The 20,126-nt window shown below is 32.8% G+C and overlaps 1 protein-coding gene across 25 annotated transcripts in view; it reads right to left on the bottom strand.

Moving 5' to 3' along the window:
• Positions 1–20,126, bottom strand: part of ADGRL2 (adhesion G protein-coupled receptor L2) — a 619,307-nt gene that overhangs the window by 11,463 nt on the left and 587,718 nt on the right. For 15 of the 25 annotated variants that reach the window (XM_053214320.1, XM_053214304.1, XM_053214318.1 and 12 more), the window contains 8 exons: positions 14,836–14,961; positions 14,358–14,563; positions 13,086–13,259; positions 11,897–12,106; positions 10,740–10,960; positions 9,343–9,409; positions 1,189–1,280; positions 322–366 (listed from right to left, as the gene is read on the bottom strand). In XM_053214320.1, the coding sequence (XP_053070295.1) occupies positions 322–366; positions 1,189–1,280; positions 9,343–9,409; positions 10,740–10,960; positions 11,897–12,106; positions 13,086–13,259; positions 14,358–14,563; positions 14,836–14,961 (1,141 nt within the window). The remainder of the gene's footprint in view (positions 1–321; positions 367–1,188; positions 1,281–9,342; positions 9,410–10,739; positions 10,961–11,896; positions 12,107–13,085; positions 13,260–14,357; positions 14,564–14,835; positions 14,962–20,126) is intronic. The other 10 variants (XM_053214321.1, XM_027058789.2, XM_027058771.2 and 7 more) reach the window with 1 other exon arrangement.

Here is a 20,126-nt window from a genome sequence, read left to right as displayed (position 1 = left end):
ATGATCTTACTTGATAAATGGCTTATTATCTTCATAGCTAGAAAGCATTATAAGCAGAAAAGAGAAACAAAATTATTAGACAGAATTAAAATAGAAAGTAATAAGAAAGCATTTATATATTTTATAAATTAGTCAAAATTAAGAAAGTCAAAATGCAGAGGCAAGCAATTAAAAAATAAAGGCATATTATAGTTTAAAAATACTATAGCAAATTAGATATTCCAAAATAATTATAAAAATTAAGGGCAATTCATGATATTGACGGATTTATAAAAAATATAAATCATGCCATAAATTTGTTAATGTAGGGTTCTATCTTACCCAGGTAAGTCCGTATTATAGTAGCCATCACAAACACGGTAATTACTGGTGGAGATGAGAAGACAGAAAGAGGAAAAGGAAGAAAAGAGAGAGATGCTAAAGATTAGCTCTCTCTCTTACCATGCAACATGCAATGAAGCTGGCACTGACCTATCTAAAACATCTAATTGCTTTTTTTTAAATTGCCCTTACTATAGATCTGCCATTTTTTACATTAAAAATATATCTTTCACAATCCCATTATAACCAACTTGAATAATACCTCCTCCAATTTTAAATTAACTCACATTTAAAAGATAACTCTTAAAATGCTTCCATGAATGACTTAATGAATCAACAGCTATCAATTTTTTTAATTAGATAGCATTTTCCATGGATAGGACATTGTAGTTTTTGTTCAATATTGAAATAAAGTAAACATTTCTTTAATTGCCATGAAAACAACAGATAATCTCCAAGTTAACAACAGTAATAGAAAAAAATTATTTTAGGAAAACGGGATTAGAAGTAGAAACTGCTCAGAATCCTTAAATCAGGAAAGCCATTAACAAAACAAACAATATAATCATATCAGCCATGCAAACAGGAATATCATTTTGAACTGCATTTTAAATTCAAATGAAATTGCTACAGTGATATGGAATTTCCACAAAGCTACCGAAACAATTTCTTGGCTCTAGATGAAGACAGAAATTATCTAATTTTTGACCAATGTCCGTGACATGGTCAACGTAAGGCTCAACCCTGATCAGTAAAACATCATTCTGAATAATTTCTACAGTTGATAGAAGGTATTCATGTATTCTCTGTGGAGAATATCTTTCACTTAGTTTGTCAAGCACTAGAATTAAAATACCAAATACTTACTTAATGTTTTCCAACCTGCTAGAATCTGGTTTCAAAGTGTTTGAGTGCTTCACCATTTTGCATAATGTGATCACCAGGAAGATAATATTTAGCTGTTATAACAAATAAAGAATTAGACACCATAACCGAAGAGTAAAAAACGAATCCGTTTTTGCAAATACACTTAATGAGTTAATGCAGTTAAGTGTCAATGACACGAGTACATGGTGGACACTGACTCCATTTTACAGGCAATGATCAAGTTGAATCCCCCCACAAAAGAAATACTCTGGCTATGTATGATCGATTTGTTAATAGATCGTTTGACATGAAATCGCAACCTCATTAAATCAGCATCATGTGGTGACGACTAAATAAATTAGAAAACCTAAATTAGTTTCTTTAGCTAGAGGTACTCCAGGGCCTAAAAGCCATCTAATGGAAACACTGAAGTGAATTCTTTAGAAGGGGCATTTACATCATACCATGTAGCTTCTAAGAATTGCTGGACGTGGGGCCCTAAGATGCAGCTGAGAGTCTAGCTTTTGATTTTGACTGATTAAATGAGGACAGTAACATTTGCACAATCTATTTGTAAGGTAATTGTGAGGCTCAAATGAAAGAAAACATGGAAAATGATGAAAGAATATCCGTTAGTTATATAAAGTAAGATAAACTTTTAAAATATGTATATATTTGCTATTTAACTGTTAAAAGCCATCAGTCCTTTTTTCCTTAATGCCTCTCTATTGTATGGACGTAGGTAAATTCTGAAGAAAGGCTATTTTGAGTCCCTCTAAACAGTGTTAGAGTCCCTCTAAACACTGAGCTGTGCAGAGAAATCGAAATGCAAACAAAAGCAAACTGGGGAAGATGGAACCTGACAGGGAAGTAAGGCTTGGGAGGTCAACATGAGCGAACTCAGAAGAATAGACATGTTTTGACTGAAGAGAGATAAGGGTTTGTAATTTGCATTTGCTTGTACAGAAACCTGGAAGAACGCTGGACAGAGAGAAGGCAGCTCCATTCTTATGCTCCAAAAATAGAACTTAAAAGCTTGATCACTCCTGGATTTGACATTTTATTCACTTCAGATTATTACTTTTAGAAAGACAAATCAAAGTTATATTTTGTGAGCTTTACTTGGCTTACAGAGAGTGCAAGCAAGCCCAAATGGAGTATTCAGAAAAGGACAAACAGGGACAAAAGCAATTCCTTGGTGGTAAACACTCAATATAATTTTGTGATAATAACATGATCATTTTTACTGAGTCACAACACCATCTGATAAAGTGATAACATTATTTTACTCATTCATCACTACTTCTGATTTTATCATTAGGAAAAAATTACATAGGCCAATAAATAAAATTTCCAAGCCCTTCCTAATGATGAGTTTAGGAACAGAGTGAAGGCTTTAATCTAAGCTGTTTATCACTCATTTTGTCAACTGTGCCTTATTATTTCCCTTAGAAGTAGAATTTCCTCTTAAGGGATAAAATGAGGTTAATGGGCATAATTTGCAAGTGTTGGCAGATAGCATTCTATCGTTTCATGTTAATTACTTAACATTAACAAAAGAAGGACAAAAGAAGCTCTCTGTTTAAAAAACTATTTAAAAATTAATTTATTAAAATACTTGTCTAGAGAAAAAGCAAACCGATTTGTAGAAACATTTTTCTACCTTTATATTCTGACGATTATTCCAGTTGGTCACGATATAAGCAAATGGCTTGCATTTTCACAGGCAATTCATTCAACAAATATCTATTGACCCTACTGCTCCACACAAGAATGTGCTTACTGAATTGTGGTTAAGACACATTTTCTTCCTTTGAGAAATTAGGGAGATCCTTTTGGTAGTACGGTAAATATCTGATTTAGTTTCTAAAGAATGATGGTACAGTATATCTCTAATTTTTTTAAAGGCAAAATCAACAGTGTTTTTACTCTTTATTTTATGCAAGAGTACATCTTCACTAGTAAAAGTAGAGAATAGTTACAAATAAGAATGCTACGTACCTTAAACAAACCAGACCCCAAATAAACACAAAAATGTATGCAACTCTTAGGAAAGAGTTGCAGATTCAGAGTTAAAATCCTTTAAATCTCTCAACCCTTCTTTTTGAATGTCCTCATAGAAACACTGATTTCTTTCACCCCATAATTCTGCACCCGGTGCTGTTTCGTCCCTCTTCCTTTTCTTACACAATTTCCTGAAGCACACAGGGCCCCAGTTTGATGTTCATCACTTTCTGAGCATGTTAATTATTCCCTCAGGAATAAAATAATAGTAGTAGTAGCAGTTAGTAGTAGTACATGGCAGGAAGGAAAAAAGCTACCCACTATAATGCATAAATTAGAAAAAAAATAAAGAATGTGAATGTGAAAAGATGTGGATGTATAAAGGATTGCTATTAAAGGAAAACGAGTAGAAAATGTGAAATCTTGAGGATGAACACATCCCAACAGGTTTTTCAATGAAGACAATTAGACAAAAATCTGTTATTTAAGAAGTAACACATTTTCCAGTAACACTGGAAATGAAAATGAAATCTACCTATAAAAAATAGAATTAAAGCTTAAATGTGATACAAAGCAGGGCGCCTGGGTGGTTCAGTCGGTTGAGCATCTGAGTTCAGCTAACGTCATGATCTCAGTCCCCCCTCTCTGCCCTCCCCTGCCTGTGCTCTCTCTCTTTTTTTTTCTCTCTCTCTCAAAAATAAATAAACATTTTAAAATATATGATACAAAGCCATTTTTTTAAAGACTGAAGACTAACCAAGTTGAGTGTGACACAGAAAACATCTCTTATTTAATCTTTAAGAAACAGAGTGTTAGCTACATCTCCCCTTCCTCTCTCCTCATCTTACTGAGGTTTTTTTGTTAACGTATGTGTTTAATGCTTCTTTCCAGTTACAAATATAATACATTCAAAATACATACAAGTTCGGCAAAATGGGAAAACCAACAACAACCCTATCTATCTATCTCCAGAGGTAACAGGAAGCACTTGGAGAGCCATGTTACATTCAGAGAGGTTAAATGCTTTGCCAAAGATTACTTAGCCACTATAATGTCAGTGATGAGATTCAATATACTGTGCACAGGCTCCACAGTCCAGCATCTTTACAAACAAAACTGGCCAATTTATTCTGGTGAGAAAATTAAGAGTTTGCTAGCAAAACAAAATTAAACTAGCTCTCTATTTAACAACAACAAAAAAAAGGGTTCTACGTCTATGAAGAGTAATCCATTTTAGAAATCACTGAAGAGTTGGTGAATGAGTTGAAGATAAACAATAAGGACATTAATAAATAAATTACAACTTCAAAGAAATTCTGAACACAAGAGGTATGCTGTTCAAATGACTTCTCCCTGATTGGCTTGCTGGAAGAACTATTTCTCTTTTTCTTTGTAAAACACTGCTGTCCCATAATCAGCAAATGGCTACAATGTCCATGTACTTCTGCCACGAGACAAATTGTATATCTAACACTTAGTTATATTTTCTCAAACCTGTTTGTGTTCTACTCACATAGCTAAACAACACACAAACCCATAAAACTGAGTCTAAAAAGAGGCTGTAGTTTCTAACATTCTTTAACTTAGTGTTTTAAAAAGATGTCTTAAAAATGAATCTCTTTAAAAACAATTAAAAATATCAGAAAAATAATCATAAAATCACAGAAGGAGTTTTGCACTCAGATTATTTCAAAAATGTCTGAGTTCTCCAATTAAAAAAAAAACTAAACACAAGAATCATAACCAATGCACTAATATTTAGGTGCCAAGAAATTTATAGTTAAAGCCAATACTAATTTAGACTTTGAAATATGACTTGAAAATATACAAATAATGAGGGAACGGTATCTTCAAAGTGACAAAATACCATCATTTCAAGACAAAGTAGTAATGAAAAAAGGCACACTAGACATATCGTGAACTACAATATAAAATGGCCAAAAAAAAAAAATTGCTAAGTGTAAGATACTCTCTTTTCCCCAGTTCCACACTAAAAATAAAAATCTCACCAACAATGTATTTATTAGTCCTATTAAAGAAATGAAAAAGATACTCATGTCATTTAGGTATTGAACATTTTAATATACTATCACCAAAATGGATGACAGTGAAATCCTTTCTGGAATTAAATAGAACAATTCCTGAAGTGTAAATAATTTTTTAAAATGAGGTTTTAGAGTTCTCTTCTGTCTCCACTGCTTAAAAAAAAAGGTAAATATATTTATTTTCATAGAAAAAATATTGTTGGCTGTGATCTTTTTCAGGAGGTGATACAGTCTTGATAAGAGTCATGATTTTGTACAGTAAACTATTTCAGTAGATGTTTTTCCCCCTCTCCCTTCTCCTTTCTTGTTCTCTTAAAATGTAACTGAGAGAATCAGAACAAGAAATTGAAGGGCAGATAGAAATATCTCTGATTAAATCTATCATACACAATAGTCACTTAAAGGCAAAAAAACTTAGTTTCAGATGAAGTACCAACTGCAAATCTGAGTTCTTCCTTCTTTGCATTTTCCTCAGGACATAAATGGCTCTTTACAGCCATAAACTTCTGTGTGTGTGTGGTTTTTTTTTTCCTGATTAGAGTAAGGGATTTCTTTCTCCTCACTTTTATTTCTTCCCAATTTACTTTCCTGCATTTGGTATGCATTTAAAAAAATAAAAGAAAAAAAAAATCCCAACCATCAAATGGAATTTCCCCTATTTCTTCCTGGAAAGCATACAAAAAGGCAGCCCTTCACGTGCTGCTCTTGTTCTAAATTCCAATGGAGCCACTTTCTGTCCACTTGCTTTTTTTTTTTCTTCTTTCTAACATAAATACTACTAAGTTTAAACATAGTACAGATTTTGGGATAGTACATACTTTGATGCTATGCATCAGTGCGAAAGGAAAGAGAATTAAAACCGTGTACACAAAGATTTGTCTAAACCTGGGAAGTGCATGTCATTTACTCAATCATCCACATAGAAGCCACTAGTGGGCACAGTATTAGGGCTGAATTATATAGTGTATGTCAACCCATTAGCCTAAATGCCCATACTGATGATTAATTTTAGAGATGAGGCAACGATGAGGCAACTCACCCAGGAATTAATCAGATTTTAACTCTGCTGTGTGTGTGTGTGTGTGTGTGTGTGTGTTGTGTGTACACACGGGTAAATAGGTAGATGGAGATCTCTTAATAGAATTCTATGTGGAAGAGACAGCAAGCAAATTCAGAAGAAGCACATTTTTCCTACTCAGCTAAATAGAGTAAATCACCAAATGGGGCATTCCTTCTCTTCTAATGACAAATAACACACTTTTACCTATCTCTAAACAATAATTTCATAAATTATTGTATAAATAATCTGCTAGTATAATTTGTTGATAAAGTTCTCCACTTAATGATACGGCGTAGCTAATCATCACCCATATGGATGACACAAAGGTACAAAGAAGTTTAGAAAAAGAATAAGGTACCACCGGTTATAGGAGCCCACAGTTTGTTTTACAGTCATCAGCCTGCTCAATTGAATCACATCCGTCTAGGCTTAGCAGCTTAAAATTCATTCCACAGCTTGCAGTGCTGACATGGATATGATAAGACAGAAGAACAGAAACACCACTCTGAAGTAACCTAACTGAACTGCACATGTTCTGACCCTTTTTGTCCTCCCTGGAGCTTTTGCTACCTGGCAAATGCAACTCTAAAACTGCACTTGTATCTCCAGATCTTTGCTGTTAGCCAAGCAGAAACCTATTTCTCCCTGGGACTAGCAGCCGGAGAGGTGTTCTCTGAAGAAGACTTCTAAATGAGTGTGTGAGCTGAACTCTTACTGAACTGAATTAATTATTAACGATGCAGATGGAGCTGTCCAAATGATAAGAACAGCTCCTGACGTGTCATGATCCAAGCTTTCATTAAACCATTTCAGGCATACTAATGGTTTCCCACTGCTCATTACTTACAAGCACTTTTCTCATAGATATAATAACTCTAGTGCCTGTAGGCAAGACAGTCTATAGAAATACAGAAGCAAGGAGTTTTATCTTCCATAGCATGTTATTTTTCTTCATAGAACATTATTAAAAATGTACACTTATTTAATACTACTAAATTAAATGGCTTCAATTCAGAAAAGTTGGAAATGCAAAACTATACTTTCCAGGAATACTGATAAGTAATTTTTGTTGTAAGAGTACTCCTTCAAAGGGTAGTATACGATGTAACTTGTATTATTAAGATTTGTGTCTGAATTGACTTTTAAATATCCTTTATCATCAGGATATATGTAATATAAATATATTAATATTCAACAAATGTGCTGTACAATCCTATCGTATCATATTTCAATTTAGGTCACATGCAAGATGTTTTACCCTTCTATATCACTCTGTCTCTCTGTGTTGGGATAATTAGAGGGCAAAACAGTTACAGGAGAATTACTCCTAGGATCTGTACTGTCAAAACAGCTAACTGCTGTGTTTTTGTTTTTAAGTTGGGAACACTATTCCCAAAAGCCCTTCACATTTCAACCTAAATTATTTGGTACAGGGTAATAATGACAACACGGCTAATAAATAATAGTAGGCTCACACTGTAGGTGGGAAATATAATAAAATGTGCTTTACCCATTTTCTTCCTAGAAACTGACTATATGTGAACATTAAAGTCTTTAGGCCAAGTGACAAAGTTAATACTCTAAAGTCAGTATTTATTTTTAGATAGAAATAAACAAAACTGTAACACAACAGAAGTGAACACATGATACTTTTATAGACCAAATACCCCTAAAATGGTCTCTACAATTTTCAAAGTATCAATATGTTTAGCCAAGGGCTCAGGGGAAAAAAAGAGAAGTCTTTAAGGATCATGCCACTTCTTGTCAGCTGTTTACCATTTATTTTAAGAATGGCTTAGGCTATGTTAACTTAAACCAACAACAAAAACTGGGGCAATCATTTGGATTGAAGAATTCTGGTGAGAAATCAGCTTTTCTAGGAACACTTGAACATGTTTTACTGGTTTGATTCATACAGGCATTCACCTCAAATTTTCATTTTGCTTTGTATGGTGTATAAAATAATTCATTTTAAGGACAAAAGTACATACACGTGAAGTGGTTTTGAGTTTCCTTGAACTACTAAAATTTTTTCTCAATTTTATGAAACACCAGTTAACTACAGAAATATCCTAATAAGCTCATTTGTGTCATTTCTTTTAAAGAAGAAAAAAATCCTTAAAATAGGTACTTAAAAGATATAGGCAATATTTAAACTTGTTTATGTTTCCTTTTCAAAGTTTTAAGTCCAAATATTTTAGCTACATCCTTTTATTTCAACTATATTTCAAATATTTGACTAATGGTAATATAAGCAGTTAAACACTTTAATGTCACTATAGTTAACTTGTATCAAATTTATTATTTTTTTTATATTTCTTAAAGACCAATATTTTTATTTGGGATTTTAAACTCTTAGAAAAATAATTTTATTTCTAATGAGTTTAAAAGTGATTTAATATTCATTTATTAATCTCAACTTAAAATCTTTTTGTTCCCCCACAAGAATTTAGGGTATGGATATTTATTTAAAAGTACTAAATTACGTGGAAATTAATGTAATAAATATTAAGCTAATGTTCTTTCAATTCCATAAAACATTCATTTAATTTATAAATGCCACATAACTTGGTACAGGGCTAGTATTACAGGTTTTGGAGACATAACTTCCTGAACTAAAACTCTTAGCAAAAAATTCACTACTCAAAAACAAAATATACACTTCAGTTATTCTTTACTAATTGTTAAACTAGGCTCAAATCATGTGATCTTAACATGGCTTATATATAGATAAATTTTACATGACTTATATACAGAGATAATTTTTTTAGATTATGACATCACACTGTAGCAAACTAAATTAGATTAAAAAAATTACTTTTTAGAGGAAAGAGGATTTTTCAGAAATACTACTAATCAGCAATATATAAACTCTCAATAATGGTATAACATTTAAAATATACTTTATAATTTTACCCTGTAGGCTAGGTATGTTTATAAATCTTTGAAAGCATAGATAAATTAACAATGAAAGCAATTATCCCTGTTTCAATAGCACTGCTAAAGCAGCAAAGTAAAAATGAAGGGAAAATAGAGTCTCCTTACCAGAATAATGAAGGTAACTGGTCCAATGAAACTCCATATAAAATAGTTATCAACATGAAGCCAGCAACTATTATGAAAAGAAAAGAGTATGTATTAAGTAGCTTCAATGGATCCTCAAAATTACAAAAAAAATAGAATTTTAAAAATCTATCAAAAACTATCTTTGCATTTGCTTTTGAAAATTTACGTATCACAGGTAAGAATAATTTTAATAACTCTGAGTTGGCTTTGATGTAAACAGTAGTAATTTATTTACTTCAACATACTGTTTTTCATTTCAGTTTTTAAATTTGGTAAAGGCATACATTATTATGCTTGTATGGGGAGAAGAATAAACCCCACAACACCCAGTCCCTGATTCATAAGATCTCTAACTTCACTAAGAAAAACCTGAAACTCGATAGTCCAAATCGTCTCATTATTTTTAAGTTCTTATCTTCAAAATTTGCCTATCAGATCTGTATCTGAGATAAAGCGCTTAACCCTATGGAACATAACAGACAAAATAAAATGTTCAGCTGCTATGTTTGTTTCAAAACAGTACAGCATAAATATAATACCTCAACTGGGAATGGATGAATACGAGATAAAAAAAAATCAAAGCATAGCACTCATCTAGTATTAGAGTAAATGATGCATAAACTTATTAAGACAGATTTTACTTAGTGGTTCATTTTTCATATAACATTGAATCCCCACTGAATTTCTTTTATTTGTCTTTCATCATCTGTATAGTCAAAAAGCTTTCTTTAGTCCAAGAAATCTTTATATAACTAATTTTATCAAAGGAAAAAATAAACAGAATTGGAAGGCAAATTCATGCCTCTAGCAAATAAAATCCTTAGAAACATGGCTATGTCTACCTTCTGTCATTTTCCATAAATATCTATATTTTTTATAAATGAAAGACAGTGACTTATTTTAATCCTTTCAAACTGCCTGATAAAATATTATCAAAGTAGAACATATGGGATGGAATGTGCTACTGTCACAATTCAGAATGAGAGTTAGCTAGAGGGTCGGCTGCACAAAGAGAGCTAATGAAGCATTAGGTTAAAACTGAGTAGTTAAACCTGTCAGATGCTTTAAGTTCAGAAGAATTTTTACTTAATATCTTTCTAAGGCCAAAAAGTTATTTACTTTTTCAATTTGTTTCAGGTCAATCTTTTGTGTTAAAAAGAAAGTCCATAATTTAGAATCTGCCTCGCTAGAGTACAAATCCTCTGAACCTAGAAAATTACAAAAGACTTGATTGTAATTTGTGCACGGCATGCCCATTCTCTTACCAATAAAGCTTTCAGATGCTATTTTAGTCTGTCAGGGCCCCTCACTGACAGCTAACAGGCTTTAAAAAATTATTCACTTGAAAAACACTCAGGTCGCTTGCAATTACTTACGCTTTTTCTGTTCCATAGCTCTTATAGTCAATAGCAGCTGAAACCCCAACCACTGTGGCAGGAAACAAGTAACCAGCAACATAATAATATTTCTTCCTTGAATATTCACTTTCAAAAACTTCAACTAACATTAGGTAGAGCTGTACACCTTCTAAGCACATCCAAGCAAAAGCGGCCAAAAAGAAAAAGTGTAGTAGTCCTGCAAATATTGGACAAGCAATCTGTAAAGGAAAAGAAAAAAAAGCACAAAAGAGAACACATGAATACAGACTACGCCAAAATTACACAATATTCACTGATAGTTCTCACTGTCTTTAAAATAAACGTTAAAGAAACCACTGTTTCTTTAAAAAAATTTTTTTTAAATAAATGGAAATGAGTTCTAAACGCCAAATTTGAAGAGTTTAATGCTTATAGAATATAAGGCCAGGTGTGCCAGAAATTTCATCACTGGAAGATATAACTATTTTTAGTGAAATTTAAGTGCAGATAAGAAAACATACCTTAATTTCTCTTCTAGAATTATCTATTATTAAATCAGAATATTTTACGTACGGATTAGTTGCTCCATAGATCTTTGGAACAGTTGTCCTAAATAAAATATATTACTTCTATTTTTTTCAATAACAGAATTTAAAAATTCACTTTAATGATGAATATCCTGGTTGTGATTCCTAATGATATTTTCCTGTCGTATGTGAAGCATTCTTAAAGGCATCCCAGCGCAGATGGATAGAGGGTAAAGCATTAACTAATTATGAAGTACTGACACTGAGACCTCATGGTGATGAACAAATTGCTAGAAGATGAAGAAATGATCACTAGTCAGAATGACTCCATAAGCAAAGTGAAAATGGTAAAAATAGGATTTTTTCACGTCAGTATCCCTAGAGCTCTTCTATTCAAATCACATGTCTTAATAACAACCCAGAAAAATGCTACTGCGCCTTGATACAAGAAATGAATTAACTCACAGTAATAATACTTAATGATTGCAGCACTCTCTTTTAATTTGTTACAAATTACCCTCCAACATCATCATCGTCAACTATATTAAGTTTACAAGGTCAAATATCAATATCGACATCATGTGTGGATTCACACCTGTTATAGTAATTTTCAGAGATCCAAGGGCAATAAGCTGAAGGGGTGCTTACCATGTATTTCGTCTTGTCAATGCCTATTAGGAAAATAAATTCCGCAATGAAAAGGTTGATACAAAGGTTCTTGTGAATAGTATTGCGGTCACTCTGTAGGCCACGGAAAAAGCAGAAGGTGAAGATGCATATAGCCAGGCAAACAAGGGAAATGACAATTCCCACCCAGGTGATGACGGTAAGGAGTAATTCGTGAACTCCATCTTTGTACTGAAATAAAAACAATATGAGAAACGTTAGTATTTCTGCATTGTATCAACTAAAGATAAGGTAGCTTTCACATGTGATAGCTCATCTTTAAATACTAAACTCTGTGAACATTCTTACGTATTCAAACAAGGTTCAAAACTAAAAAGGAAACTTGATCGTATAACAGAGTTCAATATTATCTCATTAACTTTTATATCCAAAGAATGACCTACGAAAGTGGAAGATTTTACGTACAAAATAATGCGAGAGCCCAATTATTTCAAAATAATGACTGAGATAATTACCTACATAAACACAGAAGAATATTTATATACTATAATAAAGGATACTCAGTTATGATAAAAAAAAATAATTGGCATCTTAATGACTGTCCTGGCTGACAAAAAATTTTAAGCTTCCATTTTCCCTTTGACTTTTTATATTTATTTATATACCAAGAGTCAAAGAACACAATAGATCTGAGAGTTTTCACGCTATATTTCTTAAAATGTTTTATCTTCTGGCTATCATTCTCTTAATCACGGAAAGGAACACAAAGAAACGTTCCAGAAGCTATCCTGACCTTTCAAAATCTGCAGTTTTGCAGTGTGCAACGTTGTTAGGAAAACTTAAAGCCAAAGTTGTAAAACGAGATTCAGACATTCCAGATGGGGAGGGTGTGTTAAAATTTTAGAATCCTCAGTCTCTTTTGTAGGACCTATTTCTGCTCCTTTTTTAAATCCCTGACTACCTCTGCCGAACACCTGCCCAAAGGAGAAAAACTCAGAACAAGTCTGTAAAGCAGATTTTGAGAGGTAACAATAAATATAGGGCCAAGACCTCCTAAAATATACGGACAGTGTAGAGACAATCAGAAATTCACACTACTTTGTTTGCTAAGTTTTAGTTCCGATAAGCACCCAAAGACGGGACTGTTACCCAAGCTGTTTTGAATCTCTGAGGTTTTTCTCTGCTACTAATTAGAAGTGCAAATACTTACTGCAATTTCCCTGTGGGCCATGAGAATTGCAAAATTGGTTAGGTGGCTGCATGCACACGTCGTACGAGTTTTATTAGTGTCAACCAGCTTGCAGCCCTGGGTAGACCAATATCCCATCATAGTTCTTTCTGAGTAGTTCCAGAAGGAGCAGTTTGCATTGAAATAATTGTCAGGCTGGGAAATAAAATGACAAGATAAAATTAGGATTTTACACTCTAAGATGGCAATAGCAATTGTTTAATATGTGTAAAAGGTAATTTAGATTAAACTTTGCATGTTTCGGACTATAAAGTTTTTCATCAGCAAAATTGTAGACTATGTTATACAAGGCAGATATCTAACTTAAAAGGGGTTTTATAGTCCGAAACACTCTAAAGTGTACTCTAAATTACCAAAGACCCATTTTCCACAATTACAATTTCCATCTTATGATTTTACATACTGATGGTACATTGGAATCATATTTTTTTCTTTTCTGACAAAAATAGACCCTTGAATTTGTTCTGAGAAAATTCTGTAAGGACCAAGTATTTTAAAAATCTATTTGGGGCCTATTTTTATTCTAAGTGACATGTCAGCATCGTCAAGGTTTTTAAAAGAGTGAACTAACTGCAGCAGATGTAAGAGAACAGTGCACAAATTCATTTTTCTTTGCCAATTCTGGGGATCACTTGGCTATCTGTGGGCACGTATATTCACTCTGCTTGTAACAGAAGCCAAAATTCTGCAGCCAATCTTCCAACACAGGATAATGATTTAACTGCCAACTTCATTCTAAGGCACAGCAGAGGAATCACCTCTCTTCAAGTCTAGATTTTTAAAAACACCACAATACTTGATCACAATTGTGTTGCATATGATCAGTAAAATCAAAAAGAAGACAAACAAACAAAAAGGTCTGCCATGCTAAAAAGGCAGAGTCCTAACAGTTAATACTAGGCTATCCTGCTGCTAAGGTAAGAGTTAATTTTCATTCTAAAACAAATTACAGTCATTTACATTTTCCTGTTGATTACTGAATTAGCTTTCATTAAGAATACACTTAAGTTCTAATAATCACTGAACCAGGCTCATTTAATTTTATGTTCACAGACTTAAATAAACTTATGTCTCTGACCTAGTCCAACATTTGAAATTCAAATGGAAAGGTCTTTTCTTTCCTCTTTGCCTTCTCCCCATTCCCTTTCTCCCTGTCCCCAGCACTTCAAGTTTTGCTTTCCGTCCTCACTGGTTTTATAACCTTCTGTAACTTCATTAGCATATATAACTTACATCAATGTGTGGCAGGGTAAAAAGCACAGGATCTGTCAAGTATACTCTGCTGGATTCTTTATTAATTGAAACTGAAATGACGTGGGAGTTCACTGCAATGGTGCTATTCCGACCAATAAAGTCAGCCCCCAGTTTTATGGTTGCGTTCTCTGTACTTAGAAACTGTCCCAAACTCCGGTAAATGATGAACACCAACTTCGCAAGCCCTAGGAAGGTAAAAACAGTCGTATGCCTTTACGGGAAATATGCTTACGAATGAAAAAAGATACATCCAAATAAGAATGAAAGGGAAGAATCCTTCTGGACTCTTTATTTGGATTAAATTTCTTGGGAAAGAGGAAGGCATTATTTTAAATCTGCTTTTAAATGATAAGTAGTATTGTTATATTAAGAGTTAAATATGCAGCATTTTGGGGATTAACAGGTTTAAATGAACAAAAAATCCTGTCATTTGTTAAAAGATTCTGCTCCATCTTACCGTTCCTGCTGTTCTGTTTGACAGTATTTGCAGAAAGTTGGATTGAACTGCCTGCTCCTTTGATGCCCAGAGGAAACTTAAAGTCTTGGACCTGTCCTTCTGTACTGAGCACTGCCACTTCCAGAACTGGAGGAGGCAAAAGATAAAGGGGAGGAAAAAAGGACATTCTTTAAACTACAAAGCGGCACATGATAATTGCCTGGAAAACCACTGCTTCTTTTTTTTTCTGCCTATAAAATTTTACTGTTAAATCTCAACAAAATCATAAACTAAATTACTCTAAGTTAAACCTTTATTGATAACTCTAAAACATTTCATATAATCATTTTAACTTTTTTTCCCATGATTTTGTATCTTCTGTCATGAACTAATTCCTGACTTTTATCCTAGGAACAGTGTAAGAGTTAAAAGCACACAACTTTTAAAATTTCATTTATACCATTAAAATAAACAAAAATATTTCAAAGTGGTTTTTTTTGTTCCGTACATTAAATAACTTTTCAAGGCACATTCCATGACAATGGTAAAATAAAATATGAAGTATAAATTTGAATGCCTTTATTGCATGTACACATCTATTTTTATGTATATGATATTTTCATACATAATAAGATTATACAGCTCAATTTTGCAATACTTGGTTTTCTCTAATTTCTGAACATAGTGAGACCAGCACAGCATATTTATGAGAAAATGTTCTGGCATTACTTTAAACCTTCCCATTAATTCTCACTAGTAACTAATAACCTTTACATTTTTAAGTTATGTATGCCATAACTTAACAGTTATGCCCTGTATGCCAAATCTGGCCTGCCACCTCTTTTTTGTAAATAAAGTTTTATGAGAATGCATCCATGTTTGCTCATTTACCTATTGTCTATAGCTGCTCAATTTCTACAATGTCAGTTAAGTATTTGTAACTTAGACCATGTAGTTTAGTTGCCTAGGCTAACTATTCGGGCCTTTATAGTAAAAGTTTACCAACCACTGTACTTTATTCCTACATTCAAAAATTTATGGAAAGGGAACAGGCTGATATAGAACACTAAGAACATTTACCTAATCAACAAGACCAATGTTGTTTAACTTTGTTTCAAAAATATAATAGTCATAACATAAACACTGTCTACTGTAATTCCAATAAAGATTGCAATACTTTATATCAATATTCATTTAAGTTTTTAAAAGAATGGAAAGCATTATTGGTTCTACTAAAGTCAACTTTTTTATATTAATAATTAGAATATGTCATTTTACTGATGAAATGAGAGGGATTATATACAAAATTCCTTAGTTTCATCCATTAGATTTTAAAAAGTTAACAGATACTCTTAATAATTCAATAGAGTCCATACATTTTTCTCTGAATTTCACTCTAATGGGGTATATTCTTGCATAACGATTTCTATACCTAGACAAATATGTGTGTATGTGTTCGTACACACACACATACACACAGAGAGAGATGATTAATTCACCTACCCCCTTTCTTTTTTACAAATATGGGCTTATACCATTACAGTTACCTTTGGATAATAATTTATTTTTTTAATCTTTCACAAATTTGTTCTGTAAAGTATATATAGACTTAGTAGTAAATATGAAATCATAACATTGGAAGATTTTTATAAGCTATCAGACTACATGTCAAGCACCTGAACTACAAGTTTATAATCAGAGTCATACAGATTTTAGAATTCTATAAGCTGCAGAAGCTGGTTAAAACTATTTATTTTACTGACCCATGCTTAGAAATATTAAGTAGGTGGGTAGGTAGATGATCCCCTCTCTTTATATCAGATTCCATGTATGTGAAAAGGAGGTAGAAGGGGGGAAGAAGAGAGGAAAAATATACATCTAATGTATACCTCACTCCTTTTACGCTGAAAGGGACTCTCAATTATTAACTTTTCTTACAGAAGACAGAAGACAGGGTGAAAGACTGAAATCCTGTGAGTTCTCATGAAAAGTTCCAAATACAGACTTACATGTACAAAGAGTTAATTTCGTTCAACAAATATTTACTTTAATTTTAGTAAAGCTTTAATTCAAGCTTTAATTCAACATATATTTACATAAGTTTAAAAATCATGTCCATAGTAAAAAATTAATAATTTGAATTTTAAAAGGATCATTAATACAGATCTTTGTAGAGAATCAATAATCAACTTTATATCAATAAATAAAATTGTATCAATAAATAAGTAAATTTAAAAATAGATAAAAGGGAAAACTTCCAAGAAACAAAAAAACTGCCTAAAATAAATGAAAAACTCTATTTATGACCATTAAAAAAATAACTGATAGCTAAATGTATGCTGATTCTTAAAAAACTGCTCCAGAAAATAGAAAAAGAATACTTTTCAACTCATTTCACGAGACTTATATAATCTTGATGCATAAAACAGCACAGGGAAAGAAATCATAGAATGTTCTCACTTATTAACAGGATGCAAAAATATTTAATAAATCATACATATATTTTAAGTATAATATCCTGAACAGACTGAGTTTAACTCAAAAGGGCATTGCAAAATACATTAAAGTAATTCACCAAATTAAGAAATTAAAGATGAATAAAAGAAAAAAATCTTTGCCAAGACAAAGGTTTTGTTATCAGATAAAGCTTATCTTTCCAAACGGACACAGAAAGATTGATGAAAAACTCAAGAAACATTCTTTTTAAAGTCAGGATGATTCCTATTAGGAGTTTTATTTATTAACATTGTACTAAAAGACCTACCTAATGCAGTAATTCAAGAAAAATGTTATAGAGCTTAAGAAAAAAGCAAAATGTTATTATTTACAGAAAATATAATTAACAGCACAGTAATTTTAAGAGAGACTCTATATATGATTGGAAGTAAAAGAATTTAGCAAGGGTGCAGTCAGCAAAATCAAATGTGATCCTGTACAACAAACAATAAACAATTACAATATGCAATTTTTAAAAAGGTACTATTTTTTAAAGTTTATTTATTTATTTTGAGGGGGGATGGGAGTGACTGAGGGAGAGGGGAGGGGAGGGAGGGAGAGAGAGAAAGACAGAGAGAGAGAGAGAGAGAGAGAGAGAGAGAGAGAGAGAGAGAGAATCCTAAGCAGGTTCTGTCCTGTCAGTGTGGAGCCTGACATGGGGCTCAATCTGAGGAACCATGAGATCATGACCTGAGCCTAAATCAAGAGTGAGACGCTTAACCAACTGAGCCACCCAGGGGTCCCAAGATACTATTTAAAATAAAAACAAACAGTGTAAGTTATCTAAGAATAAAACTGATTTTAAAAATGCAAGATATTAATGGAAAAAATGCAGAACTTTATTAGAAGAACTAACAAAAAGTGGAGAATTATACAAGGTCTTATTTGGGAGACCTCAACAAGTAAATAGATCTGTGACACCTCTTTCAAAATTAATTTACAAAATCAGCCTAATTCTAATGAAAAGTCCAGTAATATTTTCTGAGTTTGTGGAATTTGACAACTGACTTTAAAATTCACATGGAAAAGACATGCCAAGAGCAGCTACAGTAATTCCTCATGGAGCAGAATTTAAAGAACTTACCAGACATTAGCAGTATTGAAACAAAAACAAAAGGAGCAATGTATAACACACTTCTAACATGCATAGAAATGACAGATATCATTACAAACCACTGGGGGAAAAAATGAATTATGAACTAAAAGTACTGAAACAACACATTATCTATATTATCAAAAAAAAGGGCAACAGAAAACAAAAACCAAATTAGTTTCTTCCCTCATATCATCAACAAAAATAATTTTCAGCTGGATTAGAACATAACTGTAAAAAAAAAGGCACAATTTTGTCATTTCTAAAGTATAAGATCATTTATAAAGTTACAAGTATAACTACATAGCAGGGAAAATTTTTGAGGACACCAAAAAGGAAAGTTTTTTTTTTCTTAGTTCATTTATTTATTTTGAGAGACAGAGACACACACACAGAGAGAGAGAGAGAGAGAGAGAGAGCACAAGCAGAGAAGGGGCAAAGAGAGAGAATCCCAAGCGGGCTCCGGGCTGTCAGTGCAGAGCCTAACACGTGAGTTCATGACCTAAGCTGAAATCAAGAGTTGGATCCTTAACTGACCGATCCACCCAGGTGCCCCAATTAAAGTATTTCTTAAGACACAAAAAGTCCTACCCTAGAAGAACACACTGATAAATCTGACTTCATTATCCTGTAAAATAAAAGATGTCATAAGCAAAGTAAAAAATAGAAGGGATGCTAGGAATGTTTTCAAACTATATAGTCTACAAAGAATCGGTGTCCAGAATACATTAGCTACAGAAAAATAAATGTATAGGCAAAACCTGTGGACAACAAATTCACAGGAGAGAAAACTAAAATACCCAATAAAGACATTAAGTAATCTGAGAACTGCAAATTAAAACAATAATGTGGTCCATTCAAACCCATTAGAATAACACTTATGTCAATAATGAAGTGTATTTAGCAAAGAGATTGATGAAGAACAATGGTATTAAAGGTGAGAATGTAAACTGGTAAACAATATTAGAAAGCAACTTGGCGGTATTTAATAAAGGAGATGGGCCTGCTCCATCACTCAAAAATTCTATTTCTGGGTGTGTGTCCATATATGTCTTAGGAAGGCACATACATATGAGCATGAAGATATACAAAAACCTTCACGGTTTTCCTTATTATCAGCCAAAAAGCACAGGCCACTAAAATATCTATCATTGGCAGTCAAATCATTGTGGTGTATTGTTAGAATGAACGAAGAAACTAGAGATGAACATATCAACGTGCATAAATATGAAAACTATAATGGCAAAGCAAAATTATACAACTACATCTACAGTGTAAAATCATTAATGTTAAAAACACAAAAAAGCAACTATTGAACATACATACTTGGAGAGCAAAATTAGAAAAAAAATTACTAACGCCAGCAAACAAATTAAGACTGGTGGTTACATTCATCTGATCAAGAAGGAGGGGATCCAAGGGATTTATATGTTACCAATAACTAGCTCCTCCAAAATGTGAAGCAAAGATGGTGCAATACTCAGGTGTGGCTCAGTTGGGTGACTAGAATACAGACAGTTCTGATATTCTCTTAATCTATATATTCTGTATGCTTGGAATAACATATGCCTTGTTCAACAGTTTCCTGACAGCCAGTACACTTCATTCATAGGACAGTCTCACTCACAACCAATGGTGTAGACAGGATTTTAATATATTTTTCTGTCTTTGTGGTTTCCAAATTAATTACCAAGTAGTAGCTCCAATGAGAAGAAAGGGGAAG

Source organism: Acinonyx jubatus, chromosome C1 (genome assembly GCF_027475565.1).
Source record: "Acinonyx jubatus isolate Ajub_Pintada_27869175 chromosome C1, VMU_Ajub_asm_v1.0, whole genome shotgun sequence".
Lineage (NCBI taxonomy): Eukaryota > Metazoa > Chordata > Mammalia > Carnivora > Felidae > Acinonyx > Acinonyx jubatus.
Note: the sequence above shows the minus strand (reverse complement) of the source record. Positions and strands in the feature narration are given on the sequence as shown.